Source organism: Serinus canaria, chromosome 3 (assembly GCF_022539315.1).
Source record: "Serinus canaria isolate serCan28SL12 chromosome 3, serCan2020, whole genome shotgun sequence".
Taxonomy (NCBI): domain Eukaryota; kingdom Metazoa; phylum Chordata; class Aves; order Passeriformes; family Fringillidae; genus Serinus; species Serinus canaria.
In genome coordinates, this window is record NC_066316.1 from 84,507,842 (window position 1) to 84,527,548 (window position 19,707).

General features: G+C 37.3%; 1 protein-coding gene across 2 annotated transcripts in view; it reads right to left on the reverse strand.

Moving 5' to 3' along the window:
• Positions 1-19,707, reverse strand: part of COL19A1 (collagen type XIX alpha 1 chain) — a 174,073-nt gene that overhangs the window by 14,704 nt on the left and 139,662 nt on the right. For both annotated transcript variants that reach the window (XM_009094353.4, XM_030235572.2), the window contains exons 31-45: positions 18,156-18,197; positions 17,089-17,142; positions 16,202-16,255; positions 13,067-13,120; positions 12,094-12,147; positions 9,946-9,990; positions 9,271-9,321; positions 9,143-9,187; positions 8,268-8,294; positions 7,721-7,774; positions 5,117-5,161; positions 3,607-3,651; positions 3,436-3,498; positions 1,950-1,985; positions 1,758-1,802 (exon numbers count right to left, since the gene is read on the reverse strand). In XM_009094353.4, the coding sequence (XP_009092601.3) occupies positions 1,758-1,802; positions 1,950-1,985; positions 3,436-3,498; positions 3,607-3,651; positions 5,117-5,161; positions 7,721-7,774; positions 8,268-8,294; positions 9,143-9,187; positions 9,271-9,321; positions 9,946-9,990; positions 12,094-12,147; positions 13,067-13,120; positions 16,202-16,255; positions 17,089-17,142; positions 18,156-18,197 (714 nt within the window). The remainder of the gene's footprint in view (positions 1-1,757; positions 1,803-1,949; positions 1,986-3,435; positions 3,499-3,606; positions 3,652-5,116; positions 5,162-7,720; positions 7,775-8,267; positions 8,295-9,142; positions 9,188-9,270; positions 9,322-9,945; positions 9,991-12,093; positions 12,148-13,066; positions 13,121-16,201; positions 16,256-17,088; positions 17,143-18,155; positions 18,198-19,707) is intronic.

Genomic DNA, 19,707 nt, shown 5'->3' on the forward strand with positions numbered 1-19,707 from the left:
CCGAAATGTGACAAGCTTGTTTTACATAAAACATGATTTGTGTTTGATTAGTGCAGTGGTTTGAGAGGAAGTGAGTTTTTTGGGATGCTGTGGTCAAACCAATAGGTGCTCAGATTTGAATATTGGCACCTGGTTTGGCCACTGAGGACATGGATATGCCTCTGAGAACACAGAGGGGTTAAAAGCTGAGAACTCCCTGGGGAAAGTAGAGGAGCACAACCCTGCTAGGAGCTGGGCAGGGGGAGCCATGTGGCAGGAGGAGGTAGGCTGCCAGGCTGGGCCTTGGGCAGAGAAGGGAGGTGAAGGCCCCTGCAAGATGGAAGGGTGGAGGAATCCACCTTGGGCAGCCCCCATCCAGGAGAGAGAGAGAGAGGGAGAGCTGGTGTCTGTGCCTGTGCCACCTTGAAAATTTGATAGCACGGCTGGAGTGAAGGAGAAGGGGGGATTTTGGTGCCGGCAGGGCAGCGTGGGAGTTCTGGACAGGCAGAGCCTGAGACTCTTAACCCTTTTCTTGGATGCTGGAAACCTTACAAATGCTGATTCCTCCTGGAGTTGAATGAAAAGACAGATAGAGATGAGATATAAGAAATGGGCCATGAGAGAAGCTGAAAAGAATCTTGGGTGGGAGGAGGTGATGGAATGGCCTTTGGCTGGACTTTTCTCGTATGGCCATGGACAGAACCATTTATTCCTGTGACACAGAGACTGCATTTAGGGGGGAGGCAATGGCTTGGAGCCAAGAGAGTGCAGTGATGTGATGTGAAGGAGCGGTGTGAACAGAGACAATGGGTGAGGAGGCTGGTGGTGGTGCCCTCTGTCTTCAGGGAAGAAGAAGAGGAAGATGATCTCTGTTCTTGAGACCCCTCGGCCCCAGGGAGTGGAATCTAGGGGGGGGGGGGGAACAGGTGTCCCAAAAGTGAGAGACTGTGCTCTTTTTGGAACTGGGCTTTAAAAAGGAAAACCCTAGAAGCAGCTCTGGTCCATGTGCAGTGGTGAGAGCACTGGGCATGGAGGGAAGAAGTCACGATGGCAAAATGATCTCCGGGCGGTGCCACATGTGACATGGAAACACGAGAAGTTTCAACTGTGTCTCCTGGGGAAGCCTATGGTGCAAGAGGGGCTCCTCTCTTCTCGAGGAATTGAGTATTGATAATCTGAAGGGTGGTGCTGGACTGAGAGTGGGTGATCTGAGGGGTGAATGCATTGGAAATTTGGTGGGGGGGAGGAGGAATGTTTTTGGAAGGTTTTCATCCTGAATTCTGTGTGTTTTTCTTTAATAGTTGTAGGTTAATAAAGTTTTTTCCCCTTTATTCCTAAGTTGGAGCCTGCTTTGATCTATTTCTGATCACATCTCACAGCAGACACCAGGGAAGAGGTATTCTCATGGGCGGCACTGGCATTGTGCCAGGCTCAAACCATGACACATGGAAAGGAGGGCAACAGGGCAAGTTCATGGCTTTTGTAAAGTCTGACAACAGCACAACTGGATTATCTGCTTTCCATGTTTAGCCTATTGATCAATTTACACTGTCCAGGCCAACTGTGTTAGAAAGTCTATAAAATTTGTTTTTACTCTAAATGCAGAAGTCAAATCAACTCTAATTCCTTGACGTGGTGTCTAGGACTAAACCTCTTAGATGCCTAGGTGACTGAAGTTCACAGAGAAGTAATTTCTTAATTTTGCCTATAAGATAGGGGCTGATAAGGTGTTTATATGCTCAGTAAAAAGAGAAAAAAATATCATTACAGGGACTTACACGTTCTCCTTTGGGTCCTCTGTCTCCTGGTCTCCCCGCAGCACCCTGAAAAATGATTTTTGAAAAACGATAAATTTATCAGTTAAAGGCTTTGTTGTGTATTCATGTGTTAGCAGAATGGAAAGCAACTGCCTAGGATTAACAGCTGTGGTTTCTGTGAGGAATAAAATACAGAAAAGCATTTTTTCTTACCGGTGGACCTGGCAATCCATCTTTTCCATTGATTCCCTAAGAAAAAAAATAAGTATGTTTACGTGTTTTTAAAGTATAAAGGGTAAAGCTCAGTGTTTAGAGCCATATCAGTGAATGTCCTGAAGCTGAAGAAGCAGCAGTTTGTGTGGTTATGATATAGAAATAGAAAGAGCATCAAGATATGCACCAATTCCAATGATCAGCCAACTTTAAATGACAAATTATAGGGAAAATTTGAAAATTTGGAATATTTGTATATGCACATGCACTTTTTCAGTAGCGGCTAGTCCTAATACAACCACAGGAGAGAGTTCTTTTATTCTAGATATTAGCCTTGGTGCTGAATTACCCTTCTGCTCTTACAGAGATTATGCCTTACTATTACAAGTCCAGATCCATTCTTTGGCTGTTAGGACTTGCAGCATGCACAGTTTTGGTCTCATGGGTTAAAGCCATTTCCTCTCCCAAAGAAGGTGATTGCATTCATAGCAACTGCTGGAAATTGTTCCAGGCCCACATTACCCTCCAGACTGGAATGTGGCACAATCTGAGAGTCCTAGATGGTATGGGCCAAAATAATGTCAGAGAGTATATTAACAATTGTACAATGCCAGATAATTGCAAGATAAATGCTCTGGCAGTGTTTAATTTAGTAGGGTTTTTATGGATCTGCTCATAGCAAACTCACAGCTGTGAGTGAGAAAGGATGACTTGTACGAACAGAGACAGCAGGAATATTTCTTTCTCCTCATATACTGCAAAGTGGAGTTTTGCACAGATTAGGCACCTTGGGCTAATTTGCTGCTGTGGCTACAGAAACTGTGTCTTCCTTCAAGGCAGAAGTGTAATGTGGAGATGTGCTGACAAGCTGCAAAGGTCTGCTGCTCATGCTCGTCCCCAAAACATCAAGGTTCAGGGGAGATAATGAGCCCTGCACTACCCTTGCTGAACCCCTTCTAGGCTATAAACTAGGTTTTGAAAACCAGCTCAGACAGTGCTGGCTACACTGTTATCACACTTTTATTACACAAAGGGAGCAGATCAGACATCTCCTAAGTGAACAGTAAATGTCTCAGCTGCAGTGCTGCATCACCTGTATACAGAAGAGCCTCAAAGTTTATTCAGTCATGAGGCACACACTTCTCTATCTAAACTGAAACTGGAACCTATTCTGTCACCCCATCCTTTACTGACTGCGCTGAGTGTCTGGATTCACATTCTCCCCCGGAAAAGTACAAGAGGAAACTTTATGTCAGCAAGATCCAAATGACCTTCATAATACCTTTAAAGGCAACATCTCAGTAACATTAACTATTAAAACACCACAATGCCAGGAATCCTTTTTTGCATGGTTAATACTGTGCAGTGCAGCTCTGTGTGTCACCTGCTCTAACACCAAGCAAGATGTAATGTCCTTTCTTTTGTAACTTTTGATAAATTAAACCCCAACTTTCTGTAAATATATATTCAATAGAAAATTGCTTACTGGTTTTCCTTGTGGCCCTTCTGGACCAGGGAAGCCTATATCTCCTATAGGTCCTCTTTCACCCTTAGAAAGAAGAAAACACACATATAAGTCTGCATGAAAAATCTTGCACTAGGTGTCTGAAATATTTGTTCGTTATTGTAAGAATCCAGAGCTCAAATCTGTACTTACAGGTTCTCCTGGCAAGCCTGGGGACCCAGGAGATCCCGGCTTTCCCTGCAAAAAAAGAATATTATAAATTCATATTATTAGGAAGCCAAATAAAATTTTCCTCTAAATGAAAAGTAAGAGTGTATATATCTATATCTATATCTATCTATATATATATGTATATATGAAAAATATTCATGTTATTGCTCATGAATGCTTTAAGAAAGGAAAAAGAAATATTCTACCAGATTTTGTCATTTGTAATGAACAGGCTCTTGTGTTAAATGTTACTCAGTCACTTGATTTGTCTCACATATCTACTATTTTGTTGATTAAAACTCCTTAGCATCATTGTAAAAAAAACCCAACTTATTTCAGGGGGAAATATTTTATTTCACTGGATTTTATTAGAACTAAATATTTATTTAGAACTAAATATAGTCATCAGAATGCAACTCCATCAGTGAAGAAGGGGCCTCATTAAATATTTCTTATCCATCTTGAATAGAGAACATCCAATAACTTGGGAATATCCAGTGGGAAATTCATAGGAAATGCACAACTGTGCCATGTCATTATTAATAGTGTAAAATCTGTTTCAGAACAACAAACTTTGAAATTCTTACATCTGCTACAACACTCAGAGAAATACTTTTCCCCTTAAATGTGCAATTCTTTTAGGAAAACTCAATGAAATTAGGCTATTTAAGATTATGTTCTCTCTTGGAACTCACAGTAAATAGACTAAATCAGTGGCTAATGGAAATGGTAGTGTGTAGACACATACTTCTCTTTAGTTCATGATATATATAAAAATAAATATAATTTAAACAGCTCCTGAATGTATTGGTAGCTACCAAAATTTAATAATAAATCTATTTGCATATAAATAACTCCATATTGCCTCCTGAAATATGGATAAACTTTTTTATTAAACTGTGAATGAAATTTAATATCTTCATTTTCTTTAGGAACACAAATGAATAATTATAATTTCAATTTATTATTAGTTACTTTTACTTTCACCTACAACAAAGTTCCCCTATGACTTTCAGAAACTCCTCTGAATATCATATGTAAATAGTTGACAAAGCATTCCCCTAGAGCAAATGTTTGATCCACTTGATATGCAGATCCTTGTGGGTTGCAATAAATAATGTTCATGATTTTTCTTTGTGATAGAAAGATGCTCAGAACTTTTTGCATGCCCAGGAACACAAAAAATGTCTTTATCTATATTAAACAGAGGCAATGAGAAGAATCTCCCATTTCTGAACTAAGCATATGCAGCTTTGAATTCCAGCTTTATCATGTATTCTCCTCACTCACTCTGTCATTTTAATAATAATATGAACCCTCACTGCTATTAAAGCTCTAATTTCTTTAGGGAAAACCCATAATCGTCATACCTACATATAAAGCATAAGACAAGTACTGGTGTTCCACAGTGACTGAGATTATAGCTCAGCACCTTACTTGACCTGTTTTTTCAGCTTCTAAAACCAGAGTTTTCTTTAAAGGATATACATACCGGTGTCCCTGACACTCCTGGTGCTCCAGCTGGTCCACGGTCCCCCTAAAGAAAAGATAAATCTATGTTTAAACTACAACAATCAAACCACAAGTTTCTCGGTGGATTCCTATTAAAACCCAAGGAAGAGAACTGAAAATGAGGACAAGAGCCAGGCTAAATGTTAATATTTATCTGTGTCACTGGCTCATTATACTGACTTGAGCAAGTTAACCAAAATCCTTTGTTTAGGTTCTCTCAAATCATGTTTCCCTTTGTTTCTGCGTGAGACCTCCCTGGAAAAGGGATGGAGAGTCCCCGATTTATCTGGAGTTCTCCAAAAAATTGTAATTTGTGGTCATGGCAATGACCAATATTTACACAGGGTAATTTACTTTCCTATCAACATATCCATATTTAAGATGCACCTTTCAAAGAAGTTTTTGCTTTCTGCTGCCCAGTTATCCATTTACTAAAAGCCAACGTCCTCTGCTTGTGCCATGGCCCTTTCAGGGCAAGGGTTCTCCTTACAGCACACAGCCACCTTCATCTATGCTTTAAGCTAGGACAGTGTTGTTTTTTTGGCTGGAACTGATGAGCTACAGGGACAAATTCATCTTTCTTGACAGGACTGTAATCCAAAGCAGACAGACAGGACTCAAGAAGTGGTAAAACTCTACCCAGAGGTATTAACCCACTGCTGACGTGTTGGTCTGCAACACCATGCTCTGTTACTGTAACCTTGGTTACAAATGGGAAAAAATCAGTCTCCTCTTTTCTGAATTCATGTCAGAAAACCCCTGGCACTGTTGAAGCCATACTAACAGGACAGTAGTTCTCTGAGACGGGTTTATGTTACCTGGAGCAGATGTACTAAGGCTCTGTAAACATAACTACAGCCACGTTGTGTTCTGCATAAGAGCCCCAGCAAGTTTTGGGATTTCTGGTTTTTATTCTTGTAAGTAGTGGTGGTTTGTCTCATCCTCATCATTTTGTTCAGGTGCACAATGATATTGCTGTTGATTAGAAGCACTTAACTCCCTTGCACACAGTGTAGCAGATGAAAACTTACATGTCAGACCTGATGTTGGGAGGCAGCAGCTTACAGGACACAGCTCAGCCTGTCCTGCTCTGGAGGCTGGCAGCAGTCACCCAGTGAGGAACCCAACATGCACCTCTAGAGCAGCAGGTGGGGAGCACTGAGTGCCTGCAGCAGGCAGCACAGGCTCTCTGGAGCCCTGCACTCTGCCCCAGTGCTTATTCCAGACCCAGAACTTGTGGTATTTTCCCTATAGGCTGGCTATGATAGTGAAACTAGAAATGCCTAACACTTCCCTTGCAAGATTTTTTTTTCTTTTCAGGGTTATTCTGGTGCTTTCAGCAGTCTGGCTTGCAGCACAGCTGCACCAGCCACTGTCAGCACAGCTGAGGGAGGGGACATTTTATCCAGAGGACACGAGCAGTTAATGAAATGATTGTGAAATTACAGCCAATGTCGTCTGTAGAAGTTGACATTCTGCTACACAGAGGAGCATTATGGCTCTAAATTAAAACCCAGCATGCACTGTACTGTTGGGATTGTCAGGCTCTGAGATTCTGTCCACTTATTTGCAACACAAACATGAAATTCGGACCAAATTTAGTTAAGGAAATGATATTTCTACTTTGGGAGAGGGCCAAACACTCACTCAGCTGGTTTATATGATCTGATCTATTGCTTATTCTCTTTATTTAATTCCTGTCCCCACTTTGTCTCAGTTAGACCTGTAATGTCACCCTGTGTTTGTTCATTTTGAAATCAGACTAGTCTTTAATTGCTTGTAAGTTGTAGAATTCCAGAGCAAGAACCATCTCCTGTAATTTAAGCATCTAGTATAAACACCTACCTTAGATCTTGTCACTGACTGAACAAGTAGGAGGAATGCACAGTGATATTGAGAGGGAAATTTTAATTTATATTTCTTTGTGATGAAAAATGAGTTTCAGTAAAGTACTTTTGCATGAAGTCATTTAATAGTATAATTCAAAATGCTGGAAAACAAACATTTCATTTGCAAAAAAATTTACTCTTTTTTCTTCCTAAATCAGAAGATATGGGGAAAATCAAAATGGTTTTGCTGACAGAAAACATATTTACAGATTATTTTTATTTCTCTGCTAAATGTTTTGTACTTTGCTATATTTAGAAATGAATATTTTTATATCTTGACTTTTTTAGCCTTTTATAAAATGCTTTTCTTTAAATTTGTAATCAGCCACCACAATTAGAAAGCAAAAGGCTGAGAACAAGACAGATGGACTGTAAATGTAAGATGACATTCAAGAGGGAACCAGAACCATACATAGGAAAATATTAAATATATTACTATCAATTATAGTAGTATTCTACCAAGAATATTGCAAGGCCTCCTAAACACAACTTTCCATTTGCAGAAAATGAAATTTTATGTTTGGTGAGTATGTTATTTACACCCACACTAAAGGAAAAAATAAATGAGTATGCAAAGATTTTTCTTATAGAAACATTAACTTACACATGCAAAATAAACTAGAAAGGGCTTCAGAAAATATTTAGCTGCAGAGAGTGGCCACTAATAAATTATGCCTTCTTTTTAAGAGTCCTACCTTTTCCCCTGGGAGTCCTTCCAGTCCTGGTAATCCCATTGGTCCTGGGTCTCCCTGTTTTTAAATTTTTTTTCATTAGAAGATTGCATACAATTAGAATTTCTTTACTCAACATGGGAAATGTTGAAGAGCAAGCAACAGCAGATTATTTAATATGAGATTACTATAACAGCTAACCAGTTATTAGGTAAACAGATTTTGTTATGCCTTGCTTTACTGATTTACAAATTAAGCTTTTCCCAGAGGATCTGTGTGAGTATTTGGCTCAATGATTTTATTTTGATGAAAGATGTCATACAGAATTACTGAACTAGGTGCTGGTACAGAAAGAAGTATTCAGCTTCAAGGCATTATGGGGAAACAGAAAAAGAGGCTTTGTGAATTTTTTTTGAGAACAGCTTATTAAACTGTTTTAGAAAACTGTCTTACAACCCCATGTCTTGCTGTCTCTCCTGGGAGGTTTGGGTTTGGAATTCTTATTGTCCTTCAGAAGGACAAACTACTTGGGGAATTCTCTATTAAAACCGAAAAATCTATTCATACATACCACTGTTCCAGGATCCCCTTTTGGACCCTGCAAAAAAACCCAAAAAAACCAAACCATATTTAAAGAAGAACAGTTACATCATAAGGTGGGATTTTTTTAATGACTGTGTTATGAGTATTCTTTGCTAATGCAGTGCCTTTAGAATCATTATTCATTCCAATCCCAGCTGATTAATTAAGTACAAAATCTTAGTAATATTTTGGGTTTTGTTTTGCTCTTCCAGAATACAGTGAAATACAGCTCTGTTGCTTGGTGTCAGCCCATAACTGTGGTTACCAAAGAGACAATCATTTCAAAATAGAACTTTCCTATAGTGCTAAAAAGAACAAGAATGTAAATAAGTGCACAGCATCTTTAGTTCCATGGAACCAAAGCAACACTGTCCAGCTGCAAGGTACTGCATGCAGTGTAAAAGACACCAGCCCTCTATTACTTCCACAATCTAATTCTTAGTTTGACACCTTTTCCTGCACTGCAGCTGCATATAGTGAATCAGTGAGAGGACTAAGATCAGAATTCCTGAGCTTCTCATTTCTGGCACCAAATTTCACTACAAAACTATGCCTCCTCAAACTATAAATACAAAATGACACATTTTTAGTATAAGAATACTTTCACTAAGGAGTGCAATACCAAATTATGTACCATTCCTGCAGTCTTTACTTGCTAGGATGAAATAATTTAATCAAAATAAACCACTCTCCAAAATAGGCTAAAATGCTTGGCAAACATAAAATCACAGTATGTATGCTACATACCAATCATATCCTTATTATTGAAATCTTTCACAGATAAAATCCAATTCCATGTGCAACTAGCCCTCCTCTGTTTCCATGCCATTAGCTGCTAGAAATGAGATTTCTGGTAGCACTTACCGGAGGTCCTGGCGGACCTGGATAACTCGCGACACTCACTCCTCCCTGTAACAGCAAGTTTAAAAGTTGAGTTGGGCTAAAATTGGGTGGGGATTGAAAGAAAAGCAATTAACATTAAAGAGAAATACCTGCAGTTTATATAAGCTGCTCATTCCATTTCTTTCATTGTAAGGCATACCCTTTAAAGCATAAAAACCAAGTAAGTGTCACTTATGAATTATAAAGGCAGAACTATTGCCCTGCTCAAGTTCTTGTAGTTCAGCAAAGCTGTGGTATCCTTTTTGTTCTCAATCTGCCAAAGATTCCACATTCCAGAAGAACATAATACACACACCAATACAGCTTCGGGTGCTTTTTTATTTTTTTTTAATTATAAACCAAGAAACCTGTAAATCAGTGCGCATCATATTTTGATTTTTATTATTAGAATTCTCCAGAATAAATTTTGTGTTAGGTACTATTCCACTTAATTTAGAGTCCAGTGAGCTCCACAGACTTTCCCTAGGTTGCCTGGATTCTCTGATCTCAGGTCTCCAAGCTGTCAATTTTACTCTAATCATATTGGATACCAAGGTTAACTAATTTGAGCAGGTTTCTTAGAGAGTTTTAGTGGTCTGAACTTACTCAGTGATGAATTGCAAAAAAAAAAAATGGAGTACGGACACCTTTCGAAAAAAGGCGCTGATACCTTCCTGCAATATTAATTTTTATTAGAGCAACACTGAGTTCTTTATATCCCATTACATTTTACCCACCAGCATATTGTTCCTAATAAATTCAAGATATAAAACGAAATGTCTCACCGGAGGCCCAGGTGGTCCAGGTTTCCCAGGAGAACCTTCACTACCCTAGTACAGCAAGAGATTGATGGAACTCATTTACTGTAACTGGCCACATCTATTTCACACTCAAGCCATGATGACCACAATGACAATAAACAAGAGATACAGTCAATAAGAGCAGGTAATATCAAGAATAAATTCTCCTGCAATGTTCCTCCTTTAGCTTTAGGGAAGGCATGAATCATTACTTTTTACTGGCTTTTATTTTGTTAGTTACTTGCTGCTTTATGTGTAGTAACTTCCTTATGGCTAAATAACCTGGTAACCTGGGTTGGGAATCATTTCATATGTACCAGGAGGGAGAGGAAGGAAAAAAAAATAAGAGTTGTTAATATGAATTTCTAAACAACTGGCAGATAAAAGTGAACATTAATTTTATGCTTTGTATATTATTTTGCAAAAGCCAGTCCTCAGTTGATCATTCATATGTAAATAAAGAGCTACAGTTTCAGAAATTGTTTACTTAGAAACATATTGAATATAAATTAAGATTTTTTTAAAGAATCTTCGTTATTAAGAGATATAATGATTTTTTTTTTGTTGTTTTTATTGTAAAATATTCATCTGTTGTTACCTGTATCTCTGGCCTGTTCTGCTATTGTGTACTGAATTGCCTATATTATATAGAGCATAGCTGCTGAGATTTTTCCCCAGCAGAATCATGGGGTCTGTGGATAGTAGAGAGCTGCAAAGGTTTCATCATAATATTTCCCAAACAATCTTTTCAAAATCTCATCACTACAATTCAGATAAATACACTATAATTTGAAGCAAGTCTGTCAGAATTTTTCACTGGCTTAGTGGGACCTTATTTAATGTATGTCAGTGATACCCTTCAGTTACAAATTTAAAATTACAGAGGTGGCAAAAATCAAACGAACTGCTTAATGCCAATAATTAGCTCACCAGAAAAACATAATTCTTACCAAACATTTATACTAGGATAATTTCCAAATGGCCCTGTTAATTGTTAGAAATTGTCAGCCTCCCAAGAGTGGTTCTTCATGGGGAATTAAAATCCTATTATTTTTGAAAGCACATTATGTGATCATTTCTCAAGTGTGCCCCAGATGAAGGACAGAGGAGAAATTTACTGGGGCTTTATTTCAGTTAACTTCATTACTCTTCAGCCATCTGACTTTTTCCACTTTTAGAATGATGAGACAAGAGCTGTAGAGCAAGGGCTTCTCATTCCCACCTGTCTGTGAGTTGTGAACAAGGAACTATCAAAGAATTGTATTTTGCATTCAGTTAGATAAAAAGGAAAGAAAATTTTTGTTACCATGATCTGCAAGGAGATAACTCTCATTCAAATTTTATACTGAAATAATTTCAGAGCTTTACAAAACAGTTTTCTTTCTTAGTCATACCAAAGTTTTGTAAGGAATTAGAATCCCACATGTGGATGTGGCAGAGCTATGCCTGAAAAAATTCCAGAGTACTACTGAAAGAAAAACTGTATTCATACACAAAATGTAGAACTTGTCCCAGAAGTATTTTGCAGCAAAGTTTGTCTCTGCTGTATTGCTCTGATCTGAAGTACCCAAGAAATGAATTTCACCCCATAATATCAAGTTCCTGATAAAAGAACATATAAAATTTTGAAAGGAGCAGTTCTTTATATATATATATATATATATATATAAAATATAAACACACACATATATATACATATATATCCGAGAGTGTAAATTAAATATAAAAGAAAGCTTATGCATTTTTTCAGCATAACTAACACCCAATAACTTTCAGTGCTTGTACAACTGTTTTGAATATAACATTGGTAAAAGAATGAGAAGCACAACAAGAAGTCACTAGTCATATTCTATGTCAGAAACATATTTTCACTTTCCTAAACCTTATATTGTGTTATGCCTAAAGAAAATTCTCTGCAACTTACATATACCACAAGGACTGCGCTTCGAAATACAAGCCCACATGCACAGCTCTGCTTAGGGAAAGTACTTGTAGTGAAACAGAAATAAAAATTTGAAATGTGTGCCACATTCTTATTACATTCTTGCACTTGTTTAAAACAGCCCCAAAAGACAGTGTCATGGGATTGCAAAACCTTCACAGACGTGTACCAAGACTAAAAAGAAGGAATACCTTTTCTCCTTTTGCTCCAGCTGGACCAGGATGTCCAGGTCTTCCTGGGACTCCCTGCACAACACAGAATTGTTTGTATAAGCTAGGAAAAATGACACACAATATTTTTGCAGTGTCACTAAGTCTTTAAAACACACTTTTTGGAGGTAGTTTAAACCTAATTGTACTTCTCCTTGAGGGTTAAATATTTCTCTTTTCTTTGATACAACAGCTGTGTCCTCCTGATAAATCCTTTGAAGGGTAAAACTGGTATTCACCATTGCATTTTCACCTTGGCAAATTAAGTGTGGTGACCCTAACAGGCACATCTTGATCCAGCTGAGAATCACATTTTACTGCTAAATGCCAATTTATGTACTCCACATTAAACTTCTTAAATGTGCTACAATTTTGAAAGAAGTATTAGTTTTGTCATGAAACCAAGGAACAAATAATGATCATACTAACTAATGTAATTCCCATATATAGAAAAGAATATTTGAAAACATTTCAAAGAGGACCTCTCCCAGTAAAACCAACAATTTTAATGATATATTTCAGTGTCTTTAAATATTATCAGCTTTATCTCATTCTTTGGTTTTGAATTGTGAAACCAAGTAATTACTTTGTTTTTGCACTAAGTTTTTTTCCATAAAGACTAGCTGGAACTATTTTTAGATTTTATTACTAACATGACTCTAACTTGGGTAAAAAAACACATTTCACAGTAAATTTGCACATCATAAATCATATAACCTCACAGATTCTCTAGTAATGTCAAACCTTCAAATCTATTTAAGTTCCATAAACTTTGAGCCCAGACAATTATGGTATTTTCAGTAACATCAACAGCAATATAGTTTACTTCACTCGAGTCAGAATGGGTAAGATTTTATTATTACTCTCCTAAAAGATAAAAGAAAGGACTAGATTCAGGCAGTTATAGCAAGCCCTACAGAAATAAATTAGATCACAGGTGATACCACACACTTACAGATGGGCCACTGGGTCCTGACACACCTGGCAGTCCAGGAGCACCTTGAAGACCCTGGAGATTAAAAGAGCACATGTCTAGTTCCTCTCCCACTTCAGAAATACTTATATTCAGCATGTCCAGCTATACTATACCTGTATTACAGTGCATTTTCTTCTAAAATGTAGGTATTATTTTTAATAATGGCTAAAAAAATAACCACCCCACCAGGTGGGGAAGAGAAGCAGGTTATCATTGAACCAGGTTATCAGGCAACTTTTTCTTAAGTGATAAACACCACTTGTCCTTCAACCTTTCACATTTTTAGCCTACATTTTGTAAATAGTTTTGTCCTTAGTTGTGCAGATAAGAACAGATGTCAAGCTTTTCCTTAGAGATTAATTTTCTCTTTTATTTTATTAAAAGACTTTTAAAATTTTTTTCTGGTGAGAAGACATTTGAGCAGGCTTCTCAATATTACCTGATCCTATCTAAATGAAATGGTTCTTTCCTGCCTCATTTTTGGTTTGGCTTTTTGGTAATTGAACATGACATTTTGCATAGTATTTAATGATCTACTTTCCTGCTTATATTCTATTTGATTGTCTGAAAATCAATGGACTCTGGTATCCACTTACTAAACATAACAGCTGTGCAACTCACTGCAGTGGACAGAGGTGGGATTTGAGACAAGCCTTTGTCACTGAGCAACTTTCCTCTGCCACACCAGGCTCAGGTGCAATTTTAGACATGTGAAAGTGATGTACTAATGAGAGCTAACACTCTTGGTTCTCCCTATAATCCACAAAAAGAAATGGATTCTTCCAAGCAGTGATTAATTTTATCTGTCGATCCTCTGACAAGAAAAATCCTTCAGAAAAGGCTTTTTTCTCATTTGAAATGCAGTCCTTAAGAAGGAATTACTAAGGAGGCAGCCTAGAAAGCCACAGAGGTCAGAAACCCTGAAATTGGTGCTCTGAGGGGGAGACTGAGGGATAAAATTTGGAGAGAAATAAATCAGCAAAAATATAGAGATGGAGAGACATTGATTTTTCTTTCTTGCTCCTACACACAGAGGACATTGATCCACCTCTGCAGCTTTTCAGAGTGGCAAGGTAGTTGCTAATGTGCTCTCTGTTCCTTTTGAACTCCTTTACTCTGATGGTACATTTACATGAAAAATTAATATGAAACCAAAGGAACATCTTCTGTAATTCTTACTACTGATATTTAAAAAAAACCTCCCCTGAAAAAAAAGAAGTGCTTTGAAAATGAAGATAAGTTCAACAAAGATTAAAGGGTGATTGGAAAGCATATGGAAGTTAATGAGCATATTTCAAAGGGCTTCAGGTAGGCTTCTCTCTCTTTCTTCACATTTCTTCCCATTCCAAAAAAATGATCACAAAAAATATTGAAATTCATATAAGAAGTGTCTTTTAAAATGTTTTCGTACATGTTTCTGAAAAAAAGATGATCTAGCACCCTCACCATGTCATAATCAAAAGCTGCAAAACATTGAAAATATCAGAGTTCACCAGCTCTCAAAAAGTGAGGAAACATATGAAAAATGAACTTATTAACACAGCATTAATGAAAAATATACAATGAATTTTCTCTAGACTCCTTTAAAAAATTTGCCAGACATAAACTTGCTGTTACCTTATTAACTTCTTAATTTCCTGCAATATCTTATTTCTGTCTCATCTGTTTAATAGCATTTGAATTGTCAAAATTGTTTGGCTAATGTCTCATTCCTCCTGGGGCTGACTGCTAGAGGTATCCTATATGGCACACAAGTATGTCTTGCTCTCCAATTGTTTTTTTAAGTAAAATTCTGAATGAAATTTGCTTTTAGCTGCCCCATGCTTTTAGGGAATATGTTCTGAATTCCACCTCAGAAGGCACATAAGATGTGAGGTCTATATATCATCATCTGAAACCAAATATATATGTAATATATATGTAAAATATATATGTAATGAGCTCTATATATAATTAAAAAAAAACAAAGGAAAAGTAAGCATGATACTTTAGGCTGACAACATGCTACGTTCTGGGGCAAAACAGCAGGAGCTGCATCTTTTTTTTTCCACATACAACTGTGTACTTTTTTAAGCCAAGGATACTGATAAACACATTTTTTTGGGAAATTATTCTCTTATTCTACTACTCTTCAAAAATTCTTAAGAGATCATGGCCTTAGTGCTGAAGAAATGTGAAATGCTTAAAAAGAATTACAAATCCCTCAATCAATACACTCTAAATTCCTTTTGTATTTTCCAGGTGCTGTGTTTTGTAACCAGCCCTCCTAAATTAAAAGAGAGTAGCATGTGTTTAATCCCAGTGAAGTATTTTGGAGTTTCAAAATGCTCATCACATACTTTTTAATGGGCTATTTATTTTAACTGCTCAGTTGGCTAAGGCCACTAAGAAATTAATTTATTCATCCAGATTAATTTGCTTAATACCTTCTGTTGTGGTGAAATTTTTTTTTTTTGCACTGATATTGCTCTTGAAATGTTAACTGCAAATATTTCAGTTGAAAATGAAAGCTATAAGCTGTAGCAGTTATTTTGGATTTGGCACCACAAGTCATTTGGCTTTTCTTTTCCTTTACCATAAAGACATAAAAATAACTCCAAAAATGCAATATAAAATTCAAAATATTGTAAATACTTTAAATTCAGCCTATTCAAATATTTTTCAGTTTCCACTTAATAGTGGTTGCTGCTATTACTGTTCCCATCAGATTATTTGCTTAATGCAAAGTTTTCAAAAGTGAATTCTAAAGGGGAACTAACAAAATGAAAGCAAATATTTTATAGACATGAAGTATTTTCTGAAAACATTTGGCATTAGCCTATTTATTGCTGCATCCTATATCCTTAAATATTAGCCTGTAAATATATGTGAGACTTTAAAATATACAAATGAGCAAAAATTCACTGATGAAAATCAAATAGATGTTATTTAACTGAATAATAATATTCAATCTTATCGAAAAATCAGAATCAAGGGCTATTTATAGCACTACATTACTATCTCAGCAGTTTCAAAGAACTCAATAACATTCTGTGCATTTCATTTTCAGTCTAGGTCTTTACTCAGGTTCAGATAAGAAATAAAATAATCACTGTAGAAATGAAGTAATTTTACCTCATCGCCCTTTTCCCCCACAAGCCCAGGAAATCCACGTTCACCTTTGCTTCCCTATGAAAACATAACATGGAAACAAATATTTTCTATTAGAGAACAATGAATTTCATGCTCTGTAGGGCATTTTCTATACATTCAACAAATGCTAGCATGATGCCCTCTCAGCCATAGTGCCTAAAACATAAAGGAAAGGATCAAAACCATCTGAAAACTTTCAAATAAACCTCCCCACAAGGTGAAAGGAAATGAGTGGTTTGTTCCTAGGAGGCAAAATACTCAAAAGACCTTAAGATGGGGACATAAACACCAAAGAGCTTGAATGCTTGCTGAAATGGAGAAAGTTCACTTCCATGGAATTAGTCCCAATGATAGGAGCTACCTATGTGTCAAACCATGTGGCTGTTTATCTGATTCCAGAGAACAGGATTGATGTCAGTGACACTTCAAGTCCCAGGGAAATGGCTGTGCTGCTCCCATGGGAACAGGGAGCAAGGGCACAGGGTGGTCCAGCTGTGTTGCACACTTGAGGGAGACAGGGGAAGTTCGCCTCTTCCCTGCAGGATCCTCGTGTGACTGACCCACCTAAAATGAGTCCATAGATAGCAAAGCACTGCTGGGCAGTCAGATCTGAGCCACACAGAAAAGCTATCTGGACCTGGGACTCAACTCAGGCTATTTTGCTCACTCAACCTAGACAAAAGGCAAACTGACACAGGAAGAGGCCTGAAACATAAAAATCATTGGAACTTTTAGGCTGCCCAATGCCACAGGGATGCAGGTGAGACAAAAAAGTCAAGTTGACAAAGGTAAGAATCTGTCTTTTTGCTTTTAACAAGAACAAAAGCAATGAAAAAAAACTTACTTACAAAGCACTCTTCAAAACTTACTTTTGGTCCTTCTCTGCCAGGAATGCCTGGAGGACCTCTTGTGCCAGGATCACCCTGTGGAGCAGACAGAAGATGAAGTGACAAATAAATATTTTTATGACATGGATCTGATCCATGCAGACTGATCTGTGCACACTTCTTCCTTCCTGCCCTTCTGACCTGGCCTCCATTTTTCACCCAAAGCTTCTCTTCTATGGTTTAGAAGAGAGTCCTTGCTCTCTTCTAAACCATATACTTGCTCAGAGAGACTTGTTTTCCTCTCCATCTCTCACACTCTCTACTCAAATCATGCTAATGTGTTTTTAGTTAGAGATGAAGGCTACTTGTTACTCTCTCCAGCTTCAAATCTGTAGTTATTTAAAGTAAATGACCCCTGCATTGCTGAGAGAAGCATTTGCCAGCTAAATTGCAGTCATACAGAAGTGCTAACTGCAAAACACTAAGAAATGAAGAATGAGGCTTAAAGAAGCAGCAAGAGAGAGAGCTCTGACGAGAAGAGCATGTACAGCAGAAAGAGAGCACAATTACAAACAAAAGGAAAGACCTAAAATAAATCAGATTTGGAAATGAGAAAGTCAATAAACCCTAAGTACATGTATTAATAAAGGGCAGTAGAAATGATGTGTGCTTTTCATATTGAAATACTCCTGAGCACAGTTTTCATTTCGGAATATTGAAGAACACTCCAAATTTCCTTATTTTTCAAAATAATATCTCAGAAATGCTAGACTATTTTCCCCATTTGGTGTACTGCTGAAATTAGTTCTACAAAGTAAAGTGAAGAACAGAGTATATTTGTAGCAATTCATACTGTGGGCTGGATATGCTGAATAGACCCTTGCTGGCTACTACCTCCCTTGCTGCTCAAACACTATTTTGCAAAATTTCTATAAAATATATTTCTTGAGTATTTTTAAAAAGAAACCAAAATTTTTTTAAAAATCATAGTACTATTTTAGGCTAGCTCTGTAAGTCAGAAGTGAACCCATAGAAGCTCTCAAGTGCATGTGTTTGTTTAAAAAGCATGTTTATAGCAAAAAAAGACATTTAATCACTGAAAAATTTACCTTCAATATAGCACCCATGTCTCCCACAAGTGGAAGTGCAACCTGAAATTTAAAAAGGCATCTGCAGTTAATGTTTTAAAAAGCACTATGAATTCTGATGTGTTTTCATTGCTTCTAATCTTTGTATCATTACACAGAGAGCTGATGATATATATGTTGGTTCAATCTACTTTTTAAGGAAAAGTCAAAAGAAAAAGCAGGTTTTCAGATATAGTTAAATATCACAGTCTACCAAACTTATCAACTGTAATTCTTAACTCTAAATGCAATGAAATGTCTCAAACCATGACAACAGCATAACTCCTGAACATACTAATATTGTTTTTGTAGCACATCAGCAACAGCTCAGTGCTCCTGGAATGTCTTGTATTCTCACCTGATTATCTTCAATTGTTTTACTCCTCCTTTCTCCTAGGCTTTGGCTCTACTGTCATCTGTAGTACAAATTCTGGAGATGCCAAAGCTAACTTCAATAAATTAGCTCAGATACTGGAAATAATCCAGCTACAGCAACAAAAGCAAAATATGTAATATTTTTTTTCCTGCCTTTAAACATTAATAATTAGTGTGTAACTCCTTGATGCCACTGTTAAATGGCTAGCAATACTAAAGCTGAGCCATTTAAAGATCAGTCAGTGGATCTATACTATACTGAAACAGATCCCAGATTTCCAAGATGTGCCATTAAATTTCTATTTAAAGAATCCCTGTTAAAAACTCATTGCCCTGGTTGTCATCAGCTTCATTCACTGACTCTCCAATTACTAATTTTCATTTTGTCTGGCAATTCCTAAATCTAAAATCATATAAATCCTGGGCATACTATAAAATTAGACACATTCAAAATAAGCTAACTTTTTTAAATTTAGTCTGTTTCAATTATTTCCATCTTGAAGAAGAAAAATAAAATATAAGCACTTCCTTTAGCATATTCCAAAGACTGCCAGTTAATAACAATGAGTGTCAAAGATCAGCTCAAGAGATGCAGTGCTGAATATAATTAACCAGAAATATAATCAGTACACCATTTAGAGGGTGGCATAACCACCTTTGAAAGCATACCAAGGTGAGACAACACCACCTAGCACAAGTTGAGGACACAGTTATGTAAGATGTGGGTCCATCCTCTGCACAGAGGTAAGCTGTACATAGACAGGATCAGCTGCTCTTAAAAACCTGTGACAACACTTGAAAACAAAAACCTACATGCCTGACTTTTCATCCTTCTCCTTAGGACATTTTTCACCTAGGCAGCCTATTACCATGTCACCTGTTGATCTTCCTGCTGGACTAGAAGTGTAACTTCCCCAGTCTCTCCTCTTTTCTAATGCTCTTATTTTAGCTGCTCTATCAATGAATGGCCCAGAACCCCAAACTCTGAGTGGGAAGGGTCCTAACCCCAGATGCAAAGGGCTCACATGCATGAGAGCAAGCCAACTGCATTTGTGCCACGCAGCTCCCCTGCTCTGGGTGTAAGGCAAGGCCAACCTGACTGCAAACACACTCTCCAGAGCCATAAATCTGTGTGTTGATCTCTGAATAAGTGTATGAT